The sequence below is a fragment of the Sciurus carolinensis genome, chromosome 17, assembly GCF_902686445.1.
Source record: "Sciurus carolinensis chromosome 17, mSciCar1.2, whole genome shotgun sequence".
Classification (NCBI taxonomy): domain Eukaryota; kingdom Metazoa; phylum Chordata; class Mammalia; order Rodentia; family Sciuridae; genus Sciurus; species Sciurus carolinensis.
The window spans coordinates 37444315-37472011 of record NC_062229.1 but is presented as its reverse complement, the minus strand read 5'-3'; the positions used below and the strand labels follow the sequence as shown (position 1 = coordinate 37472011).

The window sequence follows — 27697 nt, the reverse complement described above, 5'->3', positions numbered from 1 at the left end:
AAATTATTATTCACATTATTAATGCATATCACATTCTATCACTTCTAAAAGCGGTCTTCATCAGTGTTCGGCAGAACCACAAGTTTCTGAAAAACCAGGACCTTCTTGGGGTGGCTCAGGGCAGGAAGGGGAGGAAGTGAGGGAGGAGATGAGCAGGTGGTCTTCAGGCTCATGAATCTTACTTCATGAGCTGTGGAAATGCTGCTTTGTCACTAGTGTCGCTATATTATGATGTTTAAATAAAGAGTTTGCAGACAGGAATGAATACATGAACCCCTGGTCTAAAATAACAATATGACTGATAGGCATTTGTCACCCATCTTCTTTTCCTCTTAAAAAAAAATGGAGAACTAATCTACTAAACTCACTTACCATGGGCCCTCCAATAGCAGATCCAAGACTAGCTTTGCACACATTTCTCTTTGACACCTGAATTCTCCAAAAAGACAGTACCAGGGCACTGGCTGCAGGAGTTGACTGCATTTATTTTAAGGTTATTTGTGGTGCCATTACTTTTATGACACTAAGGTACACAGAGAAGATATCCTATCTTTGTTTTGATCTCTATTTAATCTTGCCTTCCTCATGAGTTCCCATTGCTGGAGACATAGCAATGTGGTAACACATTTACTTTATTGAGTCCAATCTGGTTAAAACTGGATCAGATATAATAAATTAAATGGTCCTTTAAAGCAATGGTCTGCTCTTTGGTGTGAAAATGTTTGATATCTCAGATTTCCACCCCTCTCTTTCCTATTACTCTTCTTGAGAGCTTCTAGGTACACAAGGAGAAAAGCATGTGTCACTCAAGTGCAAGAGGAAGGAAGAGAGGTGGAGCCCCTGGATGCACAGCAATGGCACCTTCATCTCTGGACAATCTCACTTCTACATCATTGCTCCTTCCCCACTTGGCAGTCATGGCTGAGCACATTTGTGGTCTCTTTTCTCTCACCTTGGTCAGAGGCTGGTGGGACTTCCTGGCTGAGGTGTCCTTACCTTGGCTCTTGGTAATGGGGTAGACCTCTCTGGGCTCATCCTCATCAGAGGAAGACCCCTGGGAGAATCAAGGGTACTTCTTCTGAGACAAGAGGACCTTTCTGAATCACAATGTGAGGCTCTTGAACAGAGTTCTCTCTTTCTCTCTCTCTCTCACTCCATCCAACTTCAGTAAGCCACCATCTTGGCATTGACCAGGCTATAAGGGGGCCTCCTCCAAGAAGGGCTGGCAACAATCTCTGTTGTTGCTTTCTATGCTTCCATACATCAATCATTCACTATACCCACTGCCTTCTCACCCTTCCCTTGACCCCAGCATAATGGGACATGGAGAATGTGTGCTATATTCACTTGCCTCTCTTGCCTCAGGTTTCCCCTTCCCATTATCATCTTGTGCCAGAAATGGAGATTTTTTGTGTGTGAACTTCTCCTATGTTAAATATTCCTTTTTCTTGACCTTAGCGTCATGGATAACTATGAAAGATGCACCAAAGTATCTTCTCTACACCATGGACCAGACCCCATGATTTTCTCTACCAGGACTAATGGGTGAAAGGAAAAATGAAAGAGTTTAGAAATGCTCTCTCAAGGCAATAGCCTGGCTTATAAAACTATCACTTTGTTTTGAAACTCCTATTTTGACTGCTGGGATCTAAACAGCCAATTGTCTTCCTCTTTGCATTCTACCTGCAAATATCATAATCTCTTCCAGGCAGTGAGCTGCTTGTAGAGGGGAGCAGGTACTCAGAAAGGTAGCAGAAGCAAAGAACAGTACCATGTTTTGAAAACATCATGTCCATGGATTATGGTACAAGCTCGGCAACTCTACAAATACACTACAAACTGAACTATAAATTCAAATATGTAATATTTGTCAATGTAAACGATATCTCAGTGAAGCTCCTTAAAAGTCATCTAAGGTGGAAAAAGGAGTGAAACACAGTTACCCACCGGCTGGAAAGCTGTACTACTACTCTCAGTAGGGCTGCTCATGGGCGCAGCAGAATAGAGAAGGCGAGGGACAGGCACTGTCCTCTCCCCAGGGTCAGAGATCAGTCACATTCCCAGTGAAGTTCAGTGAGTTGAAAACTGTAATTTTCCTTCAAGCTGGGACTTATCTGGCAACTCTGGTTACATGTGTATCTTCAGTCATAAAATGTTATCAGTTTCTTCAGATCCTGAATGTGAACTGTAATTATGCACACATTTACATAATTTTTTTTTCATTTTCATATACTTTGTATGGAACCTTCTTATCTAGCAAAATCAAATATCTGGGACACACAAAAGAATACAGGAGAATGCAAAAACAATATGACAATGTCAATGGAACAGACACACATTAACTCCTCTTGTGGGAGTCTCTTCACGCCCAACACAGAGGCAGCCTGTCTCACCTGGGGCACAATCCTATCCTCTTGTGGGTTCAAACTGCAGAAGATGAGATGACAACCAAGTTTGTTAAAAGTAATACATTACAAGAGGTGTAGCTAGTGATGCTCAAAGATGCTACTATGACAAAGAAAGTATAGTTGACACAGTAGACTGTGTGGAAGGAGATGGTAACAGTGTACAAGAAGATACATGAACCATGAGTGGCAATCTAAAGGACAAACAACTGGACACCTCTCAATCCTCTAGAAGCATTACAATATGATCAATGCTCACAATGACAATGCCAAGATGCACTCACAAAAGTTAAATTTGTTCAGGGAGTGCTATGGTCTGAATGTTTGTTGCTTCTAAAACTCAAGTGGAAATTCAATTGCCATTGTGATGGTATTTGGTGGTGGGATATTTAACAGTTACCTAGCCATCAGGTCCCCTTCCTTATGTGTGGGATTGCTGATGCTATAAAAGGGCAAGTTCAGGACCCCCTTCCTCTCTTTTGCCCTTCTGCTTTCTGTCTTGGGATTATGCACCAAGAAGACCCTCCCCAGATGCCAGCCCACTGAGGTTGGACTTCCTAGACTCCAGAACTGTCAGTCAATGCATTTCTGGGCATTATAAATTACCTAGTCTGTTATAGTAGCACAAAACAGACTCAGATAGGGTCGCAAGGAAGTTTCTAAATTATTTCATAAATTTTCTTATCCTTAAAACTTTTTGTTTATTGGTTTGTTTTTTAAATTGAGCATTGTGTTGTTGTGGTAAAGCAAGCATAACATAAAATTAGCCATCTTAGCCATTTTTAAGTGAATAGCTCGATAATGTCAAGTATATGCATATTGTTGTAAATCAGTTCTCCAGAACTTTTTCTTTGTGCAAAACTGGAACTTTTTATTAGTTAAACAATTCCTTTTCCTCCCTGTCCCCAGCCCTTGGAAGCCACCACTCTCCTTTCTGTTTCTACAAATTTGACTACTTTGGATACCTCATGTAAGTGAAAAAATATTATTTATCTTTTTGTGACTGGCTTATTTCACTTAGAATAATGTCTTCAAGGTTTATACATGTTGTCGCACATGATAGTATCTTCTTTCCTTCCAAAGGAACTAAGAATAATATCCCATCGTGTGCATATGCTACATTCTGTTTAGCCAAGGGTCCATCATGGAAATATGGGTTGCTTTTAACTCTTGACTCTTGTGAATAGAGCTGCTATGAACACGGGTGTGTAAATAGCTCTTCAGCACTGTGGATCAGTTCTTTTGGATAAATACCCAGAGGCAGAATTGCTGGAGGTAATTCTAGTTTTAATTTTTACCACTGTTTTTCCACAGCAGTTGCACCCATTTATAAGACAATCAAAGGTTCACAGGTATTCCAATTTTTCCCACGCCCTCACCAACATTTGTAACTTTTTCTTAAACAATAGTCAGGTTATAATGAGCATACAGGTTTTATCTCATTGTTTGACTTACATTATTTAATGATTAGTGATGCTGCATGTCTTTGCATATACTTATTGGCCATTTGTATATTTTCGAAGAAATGTTTATTCAAGTTATGTAATTTTTGTTGTTGAGTTGTGGGAGTCTTTTACATATTCTGAACATTAACTCCTTGTCAGATATATGGTTTGCAATTTTCTTCCATTCCATAAGTTGTCTTTTCATTCTGTTGATTGTGTCCTGTGATACATAGTATTTTTAGTTTGATGTGATTGAATTTGTCTATTTTTGCTTTTGTTGCCTGAGCTTTTGTTGTCCTATCCAAGAAGTCATTGCCGAGTCCTATGTCATAAAGCTTTTCCCATTTTAGGAGTTTTATAGTTTGGGCTTTTTCATCTAGGTCTTTAATCTGTTTTGAGTTAATTTTTATATATGGTGTAAAGTAGGAGTCCAACTTTTCTTTCTCATTTCAATACCCAGTTTCTCAAACCCATTTATTGAAGAGCCTGTTTTTTCCCCATTGACTGGTCTTGTTGACCTCATCAAATAACGTCTGTCCAAAAATGTGAGGGTTCTTTTCTGGGCTCTCTAATCTGTTCCTTTCATTATGTCTGTCTATACGCCAATACCATTGTTTCAATTATTTTGTCCTTGTATTATGTTTTCAAGTCAGAAAGTGTTTGTCAGCTTTTCCTCACTACAATAAATACGTGAGAAAAACAATGTAAAAGCAGGAAAGATTTGGTTAGCCTCGCTATTTCAATGCTTTTGGTTCACTGTCAGCTAGTTCCATTAATTTGGGGCTAAGGCAAAGCATCAAGGTGGAAGGGCATGGCACAGAAGAACAGAGAAAGGAAGGGACCAGGGATAAGATACAGTCCCAAAGGCAACCCCCCATGCACTCACTCCCTCTAACCAGGATCCACAGCCCAGGGTCCACCACATCCCAGTGATCATTCAGCTATGAATCCCTCAAAGGTTTAATCCACTGATGAGGTCAGAGCCCTCATGATCCATTCACTTGCCAAGAAATCACCTGTGAATATTGCTGCAATGGGGACCAGCCTTCAACACATGAGCCTCTGGGAGAACATTCTAGAACACAGAAGTGTGAGTACTCCAACTTGGTTTTTTGTTTTGGATTTTATTTTGCTGTTTTGTTTTGTTTTCAAAACTTTTGGCTATTCAGGGTCCACCAAAATTCCATATAAATTTCAGGAGTAATTTTTAAAAATTCTACCCAAAAAACATCATTGGCATTTTAATAGGAATTATGTTTAATATGCAGACTGCTTTGGGAAGTATAACCATTTTAACAACATTGTCTTCCAATTCATGAATACAGGATGTCTTTCCAATTATTTGTGTCCTTAATTTATTTTAGCAATACTTCATAGTTTTCAGTGCTCAATTCTTCCATCTTCTTGATCAGATCTATTCCTAAGTATTCTTTTTGATACTACTGTAAGTCATGACTTTTTAAACATAAAAGTGTAAGTGCTTGACTTTTAAGGAAATTAGCAATGAGACAGACAGTTGTGAACTGGACTGCTGAAATCCTACAGGAATTAGTTCAATTTATTCTGAATAACCTATTTGTTCACCGAACTCCAAATACATCCATGTCTCTGTCTACACAATCTTCCATTTCGCAGTCAGTGGAAAACCATAATTGAACCAAAAAGATGCATTCCATGTTATCCTCTTCAGTCCGATTACCAAGACTTGCTGGGTACCATACAGCTTGAAGTGCCTTAGCCACAGTAGTAACAGACCAGACAATTTTAAGTAAACTACATAAACCATATCTGGGGATTTGGTAGAAGCTCAGCTGGAATAGAGGAATGCCTGCCCTGTGACAGTCCTGTTGCATGAGAACTTTGCAATATTGTTCATAAAATGAGCATCAGGCAAAGACCTACATTAGAGACTCAGAGATTCATTTCCTGAGCAAGTCCGCAGCACCTGTTGAAGGAATGGTCCTTAAAACAATGGTGGCACAAGCAGGACCAACTACAAATCCCTAAACCCACTGGAGAGGAAATCTGTCCCTATGTAGGCTCAGGGACACACCTACCTCAATCACCCAACTTAACCAATAGGAAACAAAATCTATCTTCCACAGTATATTTTTCAATTGCATTCTCCACCTGAGTTACTTCAGTTCTGAGCTGGAAGAATCTGAAAAAACATTGCCCCTTTTCAATTACTCTATTAAGAATGATAGAAGTCAAAGGTTTTCCTACCTCATTAAACAGTGTGTCTGTTATTTGGTTTGGAGGATTTACTTAAACTAAGCCACATTTAAAAGCATACTCCCCACAGAGTGCCATGCTTATTTTTCCATGCAATTCAAGGTAATAAATATTTATTGAAAGAGGAATGTAGGACATACTTCTCTTCCGTGTGCCAGGTATTTTTACATAAGCTCTCCCCATGAATCCTCACAAAAAACATGAGATAAGTAATGTTGTCTCTTACAGTCTCATTGTATTGGTGAGTGAACAGATCTCACTATTATTCACAAATTGAGCCTTAGTCTACCTGAAATCAACTCAAAGCCTGGATTTACCCCTTACTGCCCTAAAAGCAGCCCAATGTTTGTCCAACAGCAGGAATTAGATCCCACACAATTGTTTAAGATGGCAGATTAGAGGGAGGCTGCCGTTCCTTGTTGCTCCATAACTCGAGTTTCAAGCAGAAGATATCTCTTTCTCCGTGAGGCAGTTTTTACTGCTTATAGATCCCCTGCTATTTACCCCATTTGTCTACTGTGAGCACCTACAGTCTGCCAGCATATCAACTGCTTTTTGAGTGCAGATTACTCACTGACTGACACCTATCATCTGCCATTTGCCTGCCTCTTGACTGCCCATTGCCTGCCTTTCACCTACCCATTACCCATCGCCCGAGGTCCATCTGCTGATTATCCACAAGTAGCCAGCAGACCAACTGGAGACCACCAGTGGAGCACCAGTTGCCTGCTGTTGCCTGAAAGTCCACTGTCACAGTACCTGCAAGTTTGGTTACAGGTGGCTGCCGCCATTTTGAGACAACAATAAGGAACTGTAGGACCCCCATCTGGTCTGACTGAGCCCTGTCTCCAGGACCCCTGGACCTACCAACTGTACCCCACCTCCAGGACCCCCTACCGACCAAGCCCATACTCAGAGCTGCAGTTCCCCACTTGCCAACACATTTGGAAGCCAGAGTGGCCATCTTGGATTATCCTGGAAGCATTAGCTCTCATCTTTAGGTGGGGCAAATCCCATCCTGAGATGCCTATTGGAGACTGGAAGCTCATTTTCAGGTACCTCTTGTGCATCAGGCTACTGAAGATTGGGATGTTTGAATACTATATGACTGTTACAGTGTAGATTTTTTTTCTTTTTTTTTCTCTGTTTTGAAACAGAGAAGTTTCTTTTTATTTCTTTACTTTTCTAACTCTATTTTCCTTTTGTTTACCTGTTTCCTCAGAGTATCTTTCTCCCTTTTCTTATGCTAACAACCAACTTCTTTTGATTACACTTTCACTCTTTCTACAATCTAGAACTTCTATATACACTTTTCTTATCCCATTAACAGCTACATCCTACACCCCTCCCCATCCTCTTTGTCCTCCAATGGAAAATGCAGACCTTATTACAATCTGTTTATTATACTGTTGATAAAAATTTAATTCTGTTTATTATGACAATATTGTTAATGTCTTCATAGGGATTATTTGGTTTAGGGCTGCATATTGTCTGTACTGGGTGCTGCTAATATTGATCTCCCCCTTAAAGAAAAGGTTTTGGAAACCTATAGGGTCACTATAAGCCTACATGGGGGAAACTGCAATACTCCAGATCTGCACTGCTAGAGGGGAAGATACGTGAACAATGTTAAAAACATAAGGGAAGAAAATGATCCAAACAAACCTAGATTCTATATTAATAGAATCCAGTGACAGCATTGTAGAAGAAATGTCAGAAAAGGAGTTCAGAATATACATAATTAAAATGATTAATGAAGCAAAGGATGAAATAAAAGAGCAAATGCAGGCAATGAATGATCACTCCAACAAGCAGTTGAAAGAGCAATTGCAGGAAGCAAAAGATCATTTCAACAAAGAGATAGAGATTCTCAAAACAAAAAAAAAAAAAAAAAAAAAAAAAAAAAAAAAAACAGAAATCTTTGAAATGAAGGAAACAATAAACCAAATAAAAAACTCAGTGGAAAGCATCACCAACAGACTAGCTCACTTGGAAGACAGAATCTCAGACAATGAAGACAAAATATTTAATCTTGAAAATAAAATTGACCAAACAGAGAAGATGGTAAGAAATCATGAACAAAACCTTCAAGAACTATGGGACATCATGAAAAGACCAAATTTAAGAATTATCAGGATTGGCCCAGAGATACTAACCAAAGGAATGAACAACCTATTCAATGAAATAATTTCCCAAGTCTGAAGAATGAAATGGAAAATCAAATACAAGAGACTTACAGAATACCAAATGCACAAAATTACAACAGATACACACCAAGGCACATTATAATAAAAATACCTAACATACAAAATAAAGATAGAATTTTGAAGACTTGGAGAGAAAAGCATCAATTACATATAAGGGGAAACCAATACAGGTATCAGCAGATTTCTCAACCCAGACCCTAAAAGCTAGAAGGGCCTGGAATAACATATTTCAAGCTCTGAAAGAACGTGGTTGCCAACCAAGAATTTTATACCCAGAAAAACTATCATTCAGGTTTGAAGACAAAATAAAATCCTTCCATGATGAATAAAAGTTAAAAGAATTTGCAAATAGAAAGCCTGTGCTACAGAATATTCTCAGCTAAATATTCCATGAAGAGGAAATGAAAAACAACAATGTAGGTCAGCAAAGGGAGGAGCTACCTTACAGGAAAAAAACAATCAAAGGAGAAACCAAGTCAAATTAAAAACCAAAAATATGCCCAAATGACTGGAAATATAAATCATATCTTAATTTTAACCCTGAATGTTAATTGCCTAAACTCATCAATCAAGAGACATAGACTGGCAGATCAGATTAAAAAGAAAGACCCAACAATATGCTGCCTTCAAGAGACTCATCTCATAGATAAGGACATCCACAGACTATGGGTAAAAGGATGGGGAAAAACCTACCATGCACATGGACTTGGTAAAAAAGTGGGGGTTTCCATCCTTATTTCAGATAGAGTAGACTTCAAGCCAAAATTAGTCAGAAGGGATAAAGAAGGACATTTCATACTACTTAAGGGAACCATAAATCAGGAAGACATAATGATCATAAATATTTAAGCCCCAAACAACAGTGCATCCATGTACATCAAACAAATCCTTCTTACTTCTAGGAATCAAATAGACCACAACACAATAATTCTGGGTGACTTTAACACACTGCTGTCACCACTGGATAGATCTTCCAAACAAAAACTAAACAAAGAAACCATAGAATTCAATAACACAACCAACATATAGAATATCCATCAAGGAGTGAATACACTTTCTTCTCAGCAATACACGGAACCTTCCCTAAAATAGACCATATGTTATTCCACAAAGCAGCCCTTAGTAAATGCAAAAAATAGAGATACTACCTTGTGTTCTAGCAGATCATAATGAGTGAAATTAGAAATCAAAGACAAAATAAAAAACAGAAATTACACCAATACTTGGAGACTAAATAAGGTGAAAGATCTCTATGATGAAAACTACAGAACATTAAGAAGACATTAGGGGATGGAAAGATCTCCCATGTTCTTGGATAGGCAGAATTAATATTATCAAAATGGCCATACTTTCAAAGGTGCTATACAGATTTAATGCAGTTCCAATTAAAACTCCAATGACATTTCTCACAGAAATAGAAAAAACAATCATCTTCATCTGGAAGAACAAAAAACCCAGAAGAGTCAAAGCAATCCTGGGCAGGAAGAGTGATGTAGGAGGTAACACAATACCAGACCTTACACTCTACTATAGAGCAACAGTAACAAAAGCAGTATGGTATGGCACCAAAATAGATAGATAGACCAATGGTATAAGATAGAAGACACAGAGATATACCCACATAAAGACAATTATCTCATACTAGACAAAGGTGCCAAAAATTTATACTGGAGAAAAGATAGCCTCTTCAACAAATGGTGCTGGGAAAACTGGAAATCCATATGCAGTAAAATGAAATTAAACCCCTATCTCTTACCCTGTACAAAACTCAACTCAAAATGGATCAAGGATCTAGGAATTAGTCCTGAGATCCTTCCCCAAATGAAGAAAAAGTAGGCCCGAATCTCCATCATGTTGGCTTAGGACCAGACTTCCTTAACAAGACCCCCATAGCACAAGAAATAAAAGCAAGAATCAATAAATGGGACAGATTCAAACTGAAAAGCTTTTTCTCAGCAAAGGAAATAATCAATGTGAAAAGAGAGCCTACAGTGTGGGAGAAAATCTTTTCCACGTGCACTTCAGACAGAGCACTAATCTCCCAAGTTTATAAAGAACTTAAAAAACTTTATACCCCCGAATACAAAGAACCCAATCAATAAATGGGCTGAGGAACTGGGCAGACATTTCACAGAAGATATACAGGTGATCAACAAATATATGAAAAAGTGCTCATCATCCCTAGTAATTAGAGAAATGCAAAGGAAACAATCAATAATGTGAAAAGAGAGCCTACTGTAATATTACTCAGCCATAAAGAAGAATAAAATTATGGCATTTGCTGGTAAATGGATGAAGTTGGAAAATATCATGCTAAGTGAAATAGGTCAAGCCCCAAAAACCAAAGGCTGAATGTTTTCTCTGATAAGTGGATGATGATATATAATGAGGTAGGGTGGCAAGGGGAAGAGAAGAATGAAGGAGCTTTGGATGGTGTAGAGGAAAATGGGGTGGGTGGGGGTGGGGGATGGAAAGATAGTAGAATGAAAGAGACAGTACTACCCTATGTATATGTATGATTACATAAATGGTGTGAAGCTACATTGTGTACAACCATAGAAATGAAAAGCTGTACTCCATTTGTGTACAATGAATCAAAATGCAGTCTATAAAAATTTTAAAAAATGTTAATAAAAAAATGAAATTTATACCACAAAAAAAAGGTGGCCATTTGTTAAAATGTTGAATATTTCCAGGCATTGGATTTCCAAGAACTCAGACTTTTGATGCATTCCTGAGAAAATTTTCAACTTTATAATATGCCTTACAACACTCTTAATCCTTTTCCAGAATGGTGGGTTTCCCTGTTTTTTTTTCCTTCTATATTTTTCATTAATTTTCAGTCAATTGTTTTGTCCTCTGTCTTGTTTATGACCAAACAAATTATTGAAGCAACTTAAGTATTCAGTAATGGGAGATTAATTGGAACATATTTCAGAATCTAGTGTAAGGATATTTTGGGACAATAGAAATGACATTCACTCCTTTGTAAGAAGATGAAAACCAACCCAGATGCATACAGCAGGAAAGCCCAGACTAAAATGAAGGAGAAAAACATTTCAGCAAAACAAAACCCTCATCCCAAGCCTCTTCTTTCACATTTTTTTTTCCTTTTGTAAGAAAACAATGTAGACTCACTTCAGAAAATGCAGACAAGCAGAAGGACCTAAGAAAAATCCATGATTCATCCTATCATCCACAAGTAGCTTTAATCCCTAGATACAGACATTTTTAAGTTCCAGTTCCCTATGTATAAGTGAATTATTATTTTCCAATAAAATGGGCTCTTGCACTACATATTATTTTGCAATCCACCATAATTTAAATACCTCTCAACATTTCCATTTTCCCCAAATAAATCCTTATTTCTAAATAGTTCTATACACACCAATGCTTTATTATTATTATTATTATTATCATGAGAAAAAATAATTGCTTGAAAATTAATGAAGATGAACACATCATAGAAAAAATGAAAATATTTAATGATTAAAAAGGTTTAAAATAGAAAAGTTTGCAAAACTGCCATATGACACACCCAATTACTAATTTTAAATAATTAGTAAATGAAAGCCTCAATTTTAACCAACTTATTATAATGCTTAGTGAAGTTAATGCAAGAATCGAGGAGTTGAATATGAGAAATGCAATAAAATTCTTGACTGCCTGATAAGAAGTCTAGTAGATAACAATGATTTCATGCTCGTCGTGCTTGTTTGTGGAATTTAAGAATCAGATCAAAAAATGCAACTTAGCCAAGATGACTAGCTAGGTCCAAAGGAAGCAGCACATAGAGAAATTTCCACATGCTAAATAATAAGGTCCAGCATCCAGAGATTCTGCAGCAGCCAAACCAGGGCCTCTCTGGAAAGCAACTACACAGTTTCACATTATAAAGAGCAAAATATAGGCACAAGAAGAACAAACATGCTCTGAGGAGAAGAGGACACAGCCCCAGCTGGGATGCAGAGTGGGATGGTTAGTGATGTCTGAAGCAGAGGCTTCTTGTGGGAGAGGGCCCTGGTGACCAAAGCAGTACTGTTCTGACAGCCTGTGGAAGTAGAATGCAAACTTCTCACCACGGAGGCACCTTCATGCCAACGACTCATGCTGCAACCTTGTGTCACCACAGCTATGTCGTGCAGAGAAGACTTGGGGATCCTGATTGCTCTGGGGTATTGCTGTACATGAGGTTCAGGTCCAGCAGGCGCATTAAAAAACAGGGACAAAACAGGGACATCGAGTTGATATGGTAACCTGGAGCCTCAGAGACAAAGGGACCCTGCCTCTCCTCTCCACTGAACGATGATAATCATAATAGGAGCAGTGAATATAGAGAAAGCATTACAATGAAGGAACCAGTGCTGTGTTTACGTGGGTTATCACATTTAATCATCACCAGGACTGTGCATGGCTCTCTACAACTCTGTAAGTAACTTACTAGTATGGATGGGGAGGCTGGACCAGAGAATTTGGCAGCAAGATAGAGGTTATAATTTAGTTACGGTGGTGCTGAGAGTTCAGTAACTGGTGTAGCCTAGAATCCAACGTGGTGTGTCATCTCACCTTCTTGTATTTGTTAAATAACAGTCCCTATTTTATTCAGGCAAGGACTGAGCAGGAAGAGGGGTTATGGTGGCATAAGACAGAGAACAAAAGAAAGCAATCTTTAGGAAAAAGTTTTAAGCCAAGGGTGCAAAGGAGCAAAATCCAGATTGTGAGGAATTCTATAAAGGTTAAATGGCTCAGGTTCTTTACCAAATAAATTATATAGGAACAGAACAAGAGAAGAGAGGGAATCTGCACATTAAAAGGCATATCATAGGATAAAATGGGCAACAGTGCCTTGTTACGTCTAGGAATGCACACATGGACAGTAAAACTTTAAAACACACAGAGAAGCAATTGCTATCAAAACCAGGGTAATGTATTCTTATAGTGGGGAGGGCTATGAATGGAGTGGGGCACGTGGAAAGGGCTTCTAGAATGATGGACAAACTGTATTTCCCCATCATCTTAATGGTTATAAGTGTAATAAGTGATAGCTCGGTGTTCTATCTGCTCATTCCTCAAAACCCAAAAGGAAGTTCAATGAACAGAAAACTGAGGCGACCATCATGGAGTAGCACAGTCTCTTGGGAATCCTCGGAAACTCAGGGTGAAAGGAGAGAGCAGGGGAGAGAGAGCAATCAGGAGCCGATTTTCGGGATATTATTTTCTTTCAGGCATTGTCTCCTTTCCACATCCATTCTGCCACGGAAGGATGGAAAGAGGATAGCAGGCCCCAAAGCCGAGGACTTCTGGAGAAGGAGTACACCAGGTCAGGTAGCAGGAAGGGGAGGGTCTGCCAGTGTCTGTGCAAGCAATCTCAAAAATGAGGTGAGGTTCCTTTGAAGACTGAAAAGGAGTTCCCCCCCGGGGAAGAAGGTTGCTGGTGGTTGATCCTGGAAAAAGCGACCCACGTCCTCCTTCTCAGTCAGAAGTGAAGAAGCGTGGGATGTTAGCAAGACGCCAAGGTCATGATGCTCCAGTGGAAGGCATTGAAGCAAAGGACTAATCTCTACAAAATATATAAATAGGTAACATTAAAGGTTACTCCTTCACATCTGTTTCCACGGAATACTGGTTTAAAGGAGGAGGAAGAGGAAGGGGCACTCTACAGGGTTCTTGCTCCTGGAGCTAACTCTGCAGAAAAAGAAATGCTACTCAACAATGGTCACCCTAAAAACACCTCAAGTTCATGCACCCAACAATGAGGGAATGCTCACGAATTAATTAAGCATTCACAAATTGTCATAAAATATTTATATAACAAAAGTGGGACCACCAAAAGTTAGGCGGGAGATCAAAAGATAACTGTTTGCAGCAGAGCAATGTATTCAATGACAGAAACAACAGGTTGCAAAATTAAGACCCTTGGTCATTGGCTTTGAGTCAGCTTTTTACTTTACTAACTTTGAGTTCTTTTTCCAATAGCTCATCTCTTTTAAATCAGTTGTGCATTTTTGAAACACTGAGAAGTGGGAACTATCTTAATGTTGAAACAGAGGAGAGTAAATTCAGAAAATGAGCTAAGCACACTTTGTCAAGAGGTATGATATACAATAATCGACAATATGCCAAGCATGTATTTGTTATGTTTCTTCTTTATAAAAGCAAGACAAGTTCATTACCTAAGAATCAGAAATAATAAATAAGCAAAAGAATTTAAGGAATATCTGTAATCCCTTCTACCCAGAGAGAGACAACCTCTATTAATCCTTTGCCATCTATACACCTTGATTTTCTTACAACATATAATCATTCTCCAAAACACGGAATGCAGTCACATAGTATTTTATACCCTCCTAAAATTTATTTAAACCATCCAACTATTAAATAGTTGGGTGTTCCAAATAATACCCTATTGTTTGATGTGTACAAAGTTATAATTTTTCACTATTAAAAATGGCTCCAAGGAGGAAAAAGTGAATATGTATTCAAATTTTAAATGTAACAGTGAACATACTAAATATTTCAGGAATCATGTATTGCTATGTAATTGTCCCATCACTCTCTGAATCATTACTTCATGCATGAGTTCGCTGCACAAACCTATGTTGAACAGATGGACCTACTATGTGTTCAGTATTTCGCTAGATGCTAAGGATGCAATAAACAGATGTGGTCCATGTCCTTACAGACTTCAGGCAAGAAAAAAGGATATAAACATATAGAACCATTTTGGGGGGATGTACAAGGGACTGAACCCATGGGCATTTAACCACCGGCCACATCTCCAGCCTGTTTTTTTTTTTTTTTTGAGACAGTGCTGGTAGTGGTGTGGGGAGGAATTATGCAAGTTGCTTAGAGTCTCACTAAGTTGGTGAGGCTGGCCTTGAACTCGTGATCCTCCTGCCTCAGCCTCCTGAGCCATTGGGATTACAGGTGAGCATCATGGCACCCGTCAAGTTAGAAACACTTTGTGAAGAACTATGATATGGGTAATGCAGAGTTTGCCAAATAACTCACACTAGAAAAATCAGTAAGCAGGGATGAAAACCTGGAAGACTTCTACAGTGGTAACTAACTCCACTATGCTATTAACCAAACTGCTTTCTGAAAAAAAAATCACTTCAAGAATCATCTGGACTCTTAGTTCATTCTTTTGATTTAGTACATAAAATAAACTCTTCAGTCTTTTCCAAAACTGAATGCCCAAATAACAAATAGTCAGTAAGAGCCTCCACATATAAAGTTCATGGTGATTAACTAATTACACATCTGAGGAGCTCCCTGAATCCACAGGCAAAATTAGATTGCACCCATTAGCACCACAGAGTTAAGTGCCTCTCACCTTGGCCTATCCTTCGGCAAAGGCACATGATGTTACCTCTTTACAGTTATCTCCACAATTTTCTGAACATAAATAAGTCTATTTATGGAGAGGCTACTACCTGCCATATGCTCTGTGTATTTTCCCTGGTCCTCACAATAATCCTAACTAATGGATTTTTTTTTTTCCTGCTTTACATATTAAGAAACTCAGGCTCACAGGGATCAAATCCCATATATCCAGGGAATACACAATCTGACCAGACTGTGAGTCAGTGTTTTCTATTCTTCTTCCTCCATTCCTGTAGTTACCCTCAAGAGACCTATGGATCAAGGTGGGTCTGTCTGCTCCCAGGGCACTGCGTCCATCATGGTCTGAGAGGAACAAGATTAGAATCCTGCCCTGAGAGAAGGGCTGGTAGACAATGAGTCCCACAGGGTGTTACATTTTTCCCTCAGAGCTAAGTCACTTCTCCTCCTTAGCAACCAGAAGAGTCTACCCCAAGGGCACAGCACACATCTCTGCCCTGGCAAAAGGGACAATGAACTGCTTCCACACACCTTCGAAAATTCACAGCCTTTCCATATTCTTCCCATCCAAAGAGAAGATGGTATAGAAAGCTGCTCTCATGTCAATGAGCCCAGAGTCACATCTCAGGGACTTTCTAGCAGTCCTCCCTACAAAGACAGGCAGAGAATGCACTCCAAGTCACCTGTCCATGTTCAGCATCCTCAGCCCAGCAGGGCCAAAGGTTAGATACTAAGGTGTAGACTCTCAAGTTAGAGCCCCTAGTTGAACATGATCCTCTCCAAGCCTCAGTTTTAAGGGACAATAGTCTCTTTCCCATTGACTTGCAAACAAGGGTGAGATAAGACAGAACAGCTAGCTCAGCAAAATAGGGCTCAGACCCCAGGTAATGAGTTCTGCCTGCAGTGGGTTCACTTAAATATTTAAATGGTGGCAAAAAGGAATACAGAAAAGTGAAGACATCACAGAGAAAGAGACCTAGAGGCAGTGGTGGTGATGATGTGTGGAGGAATTACACAAAAATTTTATTCCTGAATATCATGGTTTCATCTTTATTCCAACATACCAGTCTACAGTTTTATAACAACAAATCAACCTTTCGACAGAAAATTTTTCGGTTCCTTCCCAAGAAAACTGAAAATTTATTTCCCTTTTCAGAGTTTGCAACAAGAATCAAATCTATCCAGGCAGAATTATGTGAATGGTGGTGTTATTATTTCAAACAATAGGGGCAAATATTTAATCCAAAGAATTTTTTATTTTTAATATAGTTAACATCAAACTAGATGTAACTAATTGCAGAAACTTCTTCTTGGGTGTATCATGGCAAAGTCATAAACTATATCAAGAAGGAAGCATGGATTAAGAATTCTTCATCTGCAGCAGGATTACTATGACATGCTTCTATAATATAGAGATTGGTAACAATCAACAAGAGAGTTTAAGGTAAGCATATCATTTAATATACTCATCAAATGACTCTGCATTATCTCATCATAAATCCTTGGAAATGTACTAAATCTGACAGATATATCCAGTACTTTTTAAAGATGTCATAGTAAGCTTTAGCACAATTAGGTATTATTAAACATGTTTTATTACCTTATCTCTTGCTCAAGAATAACCAAATAGAAGGTGAATAAAGTCTTCTGATGCTCTCAGGAATTTAGATTCAAGGTGAAATGTCAAAATTCTCTATTTATTTATTACAGTCATTAAAGTCACTTCAAACTACAGACAAATCTGGTCCAGGGAGAACTTTTTGCTTCAGCATTCATTTTTAAAATATAAGTTTAACTTTCTCAGAAGCAGGTATCTGTCGCCTTTGACACAAACTCCAATACTCTAGCCCACTTGAATTATTCCAAGTAGTAGTCATTGTTAAAAACTTAAGAAGCATCTCTCCCAGGTAGGGTCCTCGCTTTTCTGTTGCTTCCTCTCGAGGGCTGCTATGTTTGTCTGGGAACTTTGGGGGGTCACAACATGACCTCATGGAACTAGTTCTGCTTGTTTTAAGCCCAGCAATTAAAGCTCTCCTTAGGGACTGGTTTAGACAATGCCCTGGACTATATAAAGGTGCAGGGGTTCCCCGTCTCTCCCTGCCTGCCCTTCTAACCTTCTTGAACATTGTGTCATTGAAGCTACCCCTGCAATCCCACCACTAAGCCACACAGGTGGGTCTCCAGAGGATGCCACTGTCTGGGCCTCTAGTGACTTCTGGGGACAATAGCTGCCTTCTGAGTTGATAACAAAAATTCAATGAATTTCTTTCAGAACACCTGGTTATAAGGACATGCACTTGATTTAGGAAGAGTGGATACTTATTTTAAAATATTTCTATCACAGTTCTACAGACCATGTGCTTTAAAATAGAAATTAAGGTTGTAACAAGCAAAACACAGCAAGGGTAAAGTGGTCAGACATGTGTCCTGCCCATCCTCGCTTCACATAAAAAAGGCTGCTGTATAATTTATACATATATATATATATGTATACATATATAATATATATATGTATATATGTATATATTTAAATATATGTATATATATGTATATATGTATATATAATATATATATGTATATATATGTATATATGTATATATAATATATATATGTATATATATTTAAATCAACAATCTAATCTTAATCAGTTCTCAAAAAGTCAAATGTCTTAAATCATAGTATGGACCCACAGTGGAAAGACAAAAGTAACAGTCTGACCAAAAGCTCCAGCTGTTTAAAGTGCAGTTTTTGTTTGTTGGTGTTCTCTAGGGAAAACAGTAACAATGTCAGTTTCTTCCTTAGTTTTTTTTTTTTTAATTTGAGACTGGGTCTTGCTAAGATGCCACACTGGCCCCATGCTGGCCTCAAACTGTGATGGTCTACCTCAGCCTGGGATTACAGGCATGCATCACCACCTGGGGAACAAAACAACTTTAAAAAAATGTTTTTAAGTGTATCGTTGGAGCAATTATGTTAGAAACTCACCTTGGGACAATAAAAAGAAAGAATGGAATGTTTCTTTCAGCACCATGATTCTTGTCTTGCCAATTACTGAACAAAATACCCAACACTGAAAAGGACGGATCCACAGGGAACCCTGGTAAAGTTACCATGTACCTGTTGATCAGAAGCCCCAGGGGGAGTTTCAACTCCAAAGAGGTTTCATTAAGCCATGCTCAGTACAATCCAGAAGGGTTTTGATACAAAGAGGAGTTATTCCTGGCAGAGTGCTCCTTCTAAAAGGTCAACAACTAACTAGTTAGAGAGAAAACCTAAAGAGCAGCAACAATGACCTTCCAAAGGAGGGGTAAATTACTGGGGATACAACGAAGTTAAGGGGTCTGGCCTGAAATTGTCAGCAAAGTTCCAAAAGTATAGTGGTTGGTGAATTTTGATGGGAATAGGGTCCAAAGTATTTCATCACAAGTTCAATCTGGGAGCCTTCCCCCGAAAAAATTTGTTAATCATTATTTTAAAGAAATAGAACTAAATGACTCCCAAGTTATAAAGTCATTTTTTAGGCATTCAGTTGCAAACTGTCTTTGTTAAGTAACTAAGGTCCCAGTTTTCCAGTCCGAAGAACATTATTAGAGCATTACTCTATGAACTCAAAGTACACCTTTGCGGAGTATCTGGGTGGAGGTCGGAGAACTGGGATGATGCTGTTAATTGTCCCATAGTAAAGGCAAAATTATCTTTCCTTGAGGGAAAGGTTTTTGTTTTTTGTTTTTTTTTTTTTCGAGACTAAGGTTACCTGCGTCAGCCCACCAGTGAAACTTCAATATGCATTTAACAAACGCCATTCTGTGCCAGGCACGATTCTCTGTACTATATAAAAGTTAGCTCGATTGATTCTAAATATAACTCTAAAAGGTCCAGAAGAGGGTGCAAACATCCACGAAAATGGAGATTTCCCACCCACCCGGCTACTCTGCCAGGAAAGAACCGACCTCCGGATTCCCCCAGGTCAAGGAGAACCGAGGAAATGAAAACCCAGAAATGGAGCGCTTAAGGACCAAAAACGCAGGCGCGCAGAAGAGATCTTTACCGTCCACCCGGCCCTGGCGGTCGCAGTCGCAGCTCATCGCGGCTCCGGCACTCCCCGCTGCTGGCTCCATCTGGCTGCGGTTGCTGAGGCAGCGCCCCCTCCGAGATGCGCAGGTGCACGGGGCAGCCCAGGCGCCAGCCAGGACCAGGGGAGGGATGAGAACAGAAGTGCTTGGCGCTCTTTTCAGGCGCTCCTTTCACTTTGCTATCCAAGGCTCCAGTGCCAGCCTCCAGAGCCTGCGACTCTTTATTAGTACTTGGAGCGCCCAGGGCTGCATGCCACCAGCTTGACCTAGAGCCAGGATCCCTCAGCTCCTGCGGGGAAGGAGGGGAGAACAGTCTGTAAGGGTGTGAATAATTTTTCTGGGTACGAGTAGGCGACAGCACTTTTACCAGCCCTTCTAGGGTAGAAATTGGGAAGGGCAAGTGATTGAGCCTTGGCCTGGTGGCTGTCCCAGAATTCAGCTCTTAGGGGTAACCACCTTGCAGGATCTGATCTGGCCCGAGGAGCCCCAAGCTAAATATGGTGATACTTGCTCCAGGTCACCAGCTCAGGAGACCTATTTTAGGGCAGCTGCAGTGAACAGAATCTGCTACCCATTCATTCAGTACCGCCCTGACATTTGAGAGTTCTGCAAGTGAATCCTTTTCCTGATCCTATTTCAGCTGTTTGCCTTTGCAGAATTCTAAGTTTGGAGAGGGGAAAGGGATGGGCACGTTGTTACTGGACGGTAATGAGCCAAAGGAGGTGATAAATTAGAATGGCTCAATGTTTTCCTGCTCTGAAGATTAAAATGTTCTCAACACTGTATTTGAACCTGCAAGCCCCTAGAAGTTTAGTTTCAGTCATGTTCCTTTTGTAAATTTAAATTTGATCAGTGAGCACTACTTTTTAGTCATTACTCCAACAGATTTTTATGTTTAAATTCCCTGAGGGGCTTTTGACTGAGGCTATTGAGATGATAGGATCAGTTAATGCCATTTCAAAGCACATTTATGACAAGTACATTGTGGAACTGTGTTTGTAATCCAGATCCTTGAACAGACTTAAAAAAAAAAAAAATCCCCGTTTTTCTTTTGACAAAGCCTAGTATCATTTCTTTATGGTCAACTCATCACTTCCTCTGGCAAGCATAAAACCCTCAACAGTGAAGAGAGTGCAGACTTTTTCTCCCAAATAAGAACTGTTATTTCTAATACACCTAACAATCACGGTTATTAAGAAAGTTGAAGTTAAATTTTAGAAAGTCACTATAAATTTCTGAGACCATCCTCTTTTACTCTTTTGTATCAAGTTACACTGGAAAAAAGTATTGACTTCTAGTAATAAGAGCATAATTAAGAATTATAGGAATTAACCTTTTGCAACTCTATTAAAAATATTGAAAAGAGGTACACTCTGAAATGTTTTCACTTTTTTCTTTTAGCATAACAATAAGTGAACACCCTTCACTCCAGCTCAGAATAGTGACCAATGTCCACTGCTGTCAATTTACATACTTCTTTGTGTGAGACAAACCAGAGCTTGCCAGGGCTATGGTTGATTACAGAAATGTTAATTTGCAAACTTGGATAAGGATCTTCCTCTCCCTCCACCTTCCAGCTCCCTGCCAAGCAGAGAATACACCATTCAAACTTTCTTAGACTGCCAAGCAGAACCTGCCCTGTGAGCTCACCTCTTACTGGCTTATCTCAACTATTAAATTTTTCCTGTTTTTTTTAAAGCATTATATTATATTCTTTCTTGAATTTATTCTTCAATTACTGCAATCTTTTCCTGTGCCAGGCACTAAGGATTTGAAGAAAAAGTCTATCCTCACAGTTAAAAGAGACAGGCTTAGGACCATCTCACCTTCCTCAGATGTTTTATGTTCTGTGAAAGATATGGGGTCTTGAGCCTGAGTGAGAGACTGGCTAATACTACATGGGGAATTAAGAAATGCTTCCAACTTGAAGTGGATGGTGTGAAATACTTGGAAATTTTCACAAATAATAGTTGACAACACATACAGGAATTACTATTGTCCACATTTTACAGAGATCCAAACTGAAGCTCTGAAGTCAAAGAACATAGAGGTAAAGAGTTTCAGAACTATGATGTGAATGTACTCTCTATATTTTTGAAACCTGTGCCCTGTCTCTATACCACACTGCATTGATTAGCAAAAGCTCTTTCCCCAATCCTTGTGGTAAGAGTCTCACCAAACCTTTCCAAAAAATGTATCCTTTGAACAACAAAGATGGCCAATTGATGTTGTAGTGAACCAGATTACACTAGGCTATCACAATTTCTCCACTAAGGAGATCCTACTTGCCATAACAAGATAGGACACACAAATGACCCTTAAGAAAGAGCCACACCAGACTTCAGGGAGAGCAACATTCACTAATTCATAAAAGTCATTCATCATTGTTTGATTACCTACTATACATTACACACACTTTTTCTGGAAACTGATTTCATTCCAGTAACAGATTTCCCTAACGATGCTCTATGGGATTAGAATTTTTCACGTGGAGAAGGAAAAAGTGTTTCTCCATGCATAATTGACCATTGGAGCAATTTACTTGAAATTAAGAAACGTGTCTTTTGCTGCTTGAAATTAAGAAAAAAAAGTGAAAGAGATGAAAGAAGATCATGAACTTGCATTCCCATAAGAACATTTCTACTATTCATACCTATCAAGAGGGCACACAGATTGTATGAGTCTGAGAATTATATTGGCAAGTTTGGCTTAGAGACAACAAAAAGCAATGATTAAGAATCCAGTCTTTGGGGTCCAATGACTACCATATTCAAATAAATGCTCTCCATCTGGGAGAGGTGTCAATAGAAAAGCTTTCCTGGAGAGGAGGAATGTGAAGACGTTAGATGGGAAACAAGTTCTGAATTCAGGCTGGGTTTGAATCCCATCTCTACCAACCATCACATGATCATTGAAAAATTACCAAAATTACACTAAATCTGTACTTCCTTAATAGTGAATAGAAAATGAAAATTGTGCCTAACTTTTGTATTTACTGTAGAGAACAGATGAAACAAACATTAAGCACAGTGCTTATAGAACATTACTGTTAACAATTAGCATAAAAAAGTAATATTTGGGACAAGTTTTGAAAAATAAAAAAAAATTGGTCTATTGATAGGATTGGGGAAATGAGGTAGAATACTAGTTTCCCAGACAGAGGCAAAGCGTTCATATGGACAAAGTCATGACACCTAGGGTGCTGTTTCTTAGAGAGGGTTAAGTGGGGAGACGGGTATCCAGAAATGAGGGTGGCACAGGGATCAATACCCAGGGCCTGAAGGACTTGAAGACTATTCTTAGAACTTAGACTTTCTCTTAAGGCATTGAAAGACCCACTAAAGACCGAGATGATAGGACTATGGAAAATGACTGGAAGGTCAGGGAGGCAGGAGGGTAAGACCCAGAAGAGGAGACCAGTCATCGTAATAATTCAGGTGAAAGATGGCACATCATCAGGGAAATGAAAATCAAAACTACCTTGAGATTTCATCTCATCCCAGTCAGAATGACTTTCATAAAAGTAAATAACAAATGCTGGCAAGGCTATGGAGAAAAGGGAACCCTTTACACTTTTGGTGAGAATATGAACTAGTATACGTACTATGGAAAACGGTAATGGCACTTCCTCAAAAACTAAAAATAGAACTGCCATATGACCCAGCTAGACCACTCCTGGGTGATACCCAAAGGAAATGAGGTCAGAATAGAAAAGAGACATCTGTATGCCCATATTTATTGTGGCATTATTCATAATGGTCAAGTTATGGAATCAACCTAGGTGATAGATGCATAAAGAAAATATTTCATCATTTAGCTATAAAGAAGAATGAAATTATATCATTTCAGGAAAATGGTTGCAACTGGAAGACTTAAGGTTAAGTAAAGTAAGTTAGACTCAGAAAAATAAGTAGTGCATCTTTTCTCTCTATGTGGAAGCAAAAAAAAAAAAAAAAAAAAAAAGATAACTCTAAATTAGAAAAGGAAGTTTTAGGGAAGGAGATGGGGACCAGGGTGCAGGAAGAGAGGGCAACATTGGGTGGTAGGGAAGGTGGATATGATTTAAACACTGAATACATGGGTATGGAAAGTCACAGTAAAACCCATTTATTTGTAGAATTAATATAAGTTTATTTTTGTAATAATAATTAAAATGATGGCAAGTACTGCCAGCTAGGTTGGGAGTGTAACACATGAGAGGAGAGGACAGGAAGCAAGAAGCCTGGAAGAGCTGGTTGTGAGCAGGGCCCTCTGTCTGCCTTTTCCTTTGCTGAAGCCCCTAAACCCTGAACCGCAGGAAGCACTGCAGAAAGAGGTGCTATGTGTAGAATCAATAGGTATGTGAGTGAAGTACCACACTGAGATCAGAGATTGCTTATTCATTCTTCAGTACTGTTTAGAGAGTCTCCTGGGCATTCACACTTGATTCTAGAGGACTAATAGTATGGTTAGTTGTGTCCTTTTAGGAAAACAAATGTCTATATTAATGATAACATATAAGCCCTCTGGAAATCCCTACCACTAAAATTATGCCTTGGGCCTAATCAGAAAGAAAGTGGCAAAATCTCTGGGACATAACTTCTCAGAGTATGGTCTGCAACCCAGTGCTGGTCTGGGAAGTGCTTATAACTGATGCATGAAAGATAATAACACAATTCAGGGTATCACTTAGACACTGTCATAGGAACACCTAGGTACTTTGACATCTTGGACCTCATGATGGCTGTGGAGCTGCCCTGTGCATTATGGGATGTGTAGTCACATCCCTGCCATCAACCACTGGTTGCCAGTAGCACCTCCTCCCTGTTTTGACTACCCAATTCTTTCCAGTTGACAACAATCTGTTGCTAAATGCCCCCCTAAGATAAAACAATCCAAGTTGAGAGCTACTGCTTTATAGTAATGTAACAAAGTAATTTTTAGTCTAATGACTCCAATGGTATGAAAATTAAATTGGGTTTGTTTTGTGTGTCTTTTTATTTCACTTTTTTTTTAGTAATTTATTATTATTATACTTACTACTACGCAGATTAAAATGAGTAATCCCTTCCCCACATAACAGCTTGAAACATTGATACAGTCACCATTAAAATAGAGACATTGTCCTTAGGAGAAGCATTCCAGATTGAACTGCATCCATAATCCTTCTGCCTTAATGACCCACAACTATGAGGTGACTCTTTGAGAAGATACCTACTTTTTATGTTTTTGCTCGGATAGCCCATGACAGACAATCTTAAACATTGTCATCATTGCTGTAAAGATAGATGAAGCCAGAACTAGATACTCCATTACGGTGTGAGAGTTCTTTGATTTCCCAGAACAGATGAAAATTTGCTAGGTGAAGTGGAAGCCATCCTAGAGGCAAATCCTAAAAACTTTTATTTTATTTTTTTTAAATGACAGAAAGGCCTATGTCAGAGGTCACAAACTGGTTGGTCACAGATTGAATTTGGTGGACTACAGATAGGTTTTATCTAGCTCCTACATTTATTTTTAAATATTCTTCTAATAATCCCAATTCCCAGACACTCTTGAAAAATCAGAACCTTTTGGTGACACTGTGCCCACCTTCTTTCATGGTGTCAAGTGATCAAAGCTCAAAAGTAGTCACTGTCCTCAGCTCTCTTCTGCTGTCCCCTGACACACCCATTTCCTGACCCATTCAGGCATATGAGCCTACAGAGCAAATACTCAGATGGTTGGAGAAACAGAAAGGACTGAGGATTTGACCTCCAAGGGTAGAACAAGGTGGGGCCAGGGATACTGCAGGCCCAAGGGAGAGTCACTCAGAGACTCAAATGCTTATAGACAGTTGAGTCTCCTGCTCTTTGGAGGGAGATGGGCTTCTTCTGGGGCTAGCAGTGTGGACCCCTGTATAGATTGCCTGGACCTGATCATCCTGGTTGTACCATTAGAAGTTGAGCCTGGGAACTGGTCTTCCTGGGCAGCAATGACCACCCTGCAACTCCCCACTCACTAGCTCACTGACTGGTGTGTAGGATCCTCTCCCATCACCAATCACTTAGTCTTACAATTCCCAAGGGGCCCCCTAAACTCCACTGCCAGAGACTCAGAGAGCACTCAAACCAAACTTAGTGGAACTTAGGAAAGTAAGTGAGAGTGAATGCCAGGGAACACTTGCTATCAGTGAAAGAATCACTTAGTGAAGAGTGAGGTCCCAAAGGTGGATCAGACATGAGTGTTCCTGGCCCTGTGATGCTCTCAGCGGGGATGGAGACTGCTGTGTTAAAAGAGAATTAGGACACGTTGGGTGAGTGCCAGTTCAGAGGGTGAGCTGAGCCCAGGAGCAGACAAAGCATGAGGCACACAGTGTCTGCTTGAAGAAATCAGGGTTTTCGGGAAGAAGTGGCATCACTTAGAAGATGGGGTCAGGGGGTGACTAGGTGAAGACAAGTTAAAAGAAAGAATTGTAGCCAATGAAATCTCTTATGCAAACGGAGACTGCTGGAGGTGCACAGGCAGCAGTGTAATGTGGCAAGAACAGGGGGTGAGTGAACAGTGCCAGGGACTTGAGAAGGGCTTGGGATCAAGTTGTATCTTCCAAAGTAATCAAATTTGACCTTGGAGGTTGGCTGTAGACTCAACAATGGTGTGATGCTCTCAGCTTTGTTTCTCTGGCAGTGAAAAATCTGGTGGCAAAGAAAAGAGTAGGCAAGAACTGGAGTCAGACAGATCAGTTTTTGTTTTTGTTTTCGGTACCAGGGATTGAGCCCAGGGGTGCCTAACCACTGACCCACATCCCCAGCTCTTTTTATTTTTTTTATTTTGAGACAGGGTCTCACTAGTTGCCTAGGGCCTCAGTGCATTGCTGAAGCTGGCTCTGAACTTGTGATCCTCCTGCCTCAGCCTCTCAAGCCACTGGGATTACAGGCAGGGCCACCGTGCCTGGCCAGACAACCAGTTCTGAGGCTGTTTGCAAACCTGGACAACAGCAGTGACAATAGTGAGACACTAGGGAGGTATTTTCAATTTACATTAAATGCGGGGTGACAAGATAGAGGAGCTGAGTAACTCTCTGATTTGGGGAGACTGGGTACATAATGAAACTGTCAAAGGAAATTAAAAATAAACAGCAAAAAGCATGTTTGGGGAGATAGTAGATAATGAGTTGTTTAAGCAAGTTTGAAACAACTGTGGAACCTTCAAATAGGTTTATCCAACATAAGTTACTGAAGTTCCAAAGAGCAGGAGATTTCATAAATGACTGATGAAGCCATGGGAAAGGTTAATGTTGCCAGAAGGAGAAAAAGAAGACCCCGGATAGAACCTTGGGGGACCTGGGCATGTAAGGGACAAACAGAGGAGGATTCAGCAAGAGGGGCAAAAAAGGACAACTGGAGAAACAGCAAAGACTAAAGCAATGGAAGCCAGGGGAGAGTAGAAGTTCCAAGACATGTTCCTCCAAGACATGTTCCTGAACATCCCCTGACATGTTCCTCCAAGGCACCCAGGAAAATATACATGGGACTTTCCAATTAAGAGGCCACTGGTGACCTTCCTAAAGCCACAATCATGGAGATGGTCATGACCGGAAGCCAGAATGTAGGGGGCTGGTGAGGAGTGAACCAGGGTCTGTGGAAGTACAAATGGCAAAGAGTTGCATGTTAAAGTTCAGGCAAGGGTCAGGCTGGAGCTTTGACACAGGCCGTAGTGGTGGCATTTCAGTTTTGTCTTAGATTTTAGACTGGGGAAGTCTTGAACATATTTGTGGGGAGAGGGAAGAGCCCAGGAAAAAGAGAGAGAGTCAAAAATTCAGGAAAGAGAGGACTTTGAGTGCTGTTCCAAGTGAAGCTGTTTCTTGCCTAGGAATAAGGGAAAGACCACAGTCCAGCTTTGAGAAGGGGGTTAGGGGGGAGGTTGACCTGAAGAACTGTCCTAAAGGAAATCTAGCACTTCTCAAGGTATGGACATGGGGAGCACAAGAGCCCACCCTCTGATGCTCACTAAGCTCGGCAGACTCCAAG

At 39.7% G+C, this 27697-nt stretch overlaps 1 protein-coding gene across 6 annotated transcripts in view; it reads right to left on the bottom strand.

Moving 5' to 3' along the window:
- Gadl1 (glutamate decarboxylase like 1) overlaps window positions 1-27697 on the bottom strand; it is a 227745-nt gene that overhangs the window by 156170 nt on the left and 43878 nt on the right. For 3 of the 6 annotated variants that reach the window (XM_047532613.1, XM_047532618.1, XM_047532612.1), the window contains exon 3: window positions 19685-19998. The exons of 1 other annotated variant lie outside the window; for it this stretch is intronic. In XM_047532613.1, coding sequence (XP_047388569.1) covers window positions 19685-19754 — 70 coding nt within the window. In that variant the 5' untranslated portion in view covers window positions 19755-19998. Of the gene's footprint in view, window positions 1-12409; window positions 12428-19586; window positions 19606-19684; window positions 19999-27697 lie in introns of those variants that run through there. 2 more of the 6 variants (XM_047532614.1, XM_047532616.1) reach the window with 2 other exon arrangements.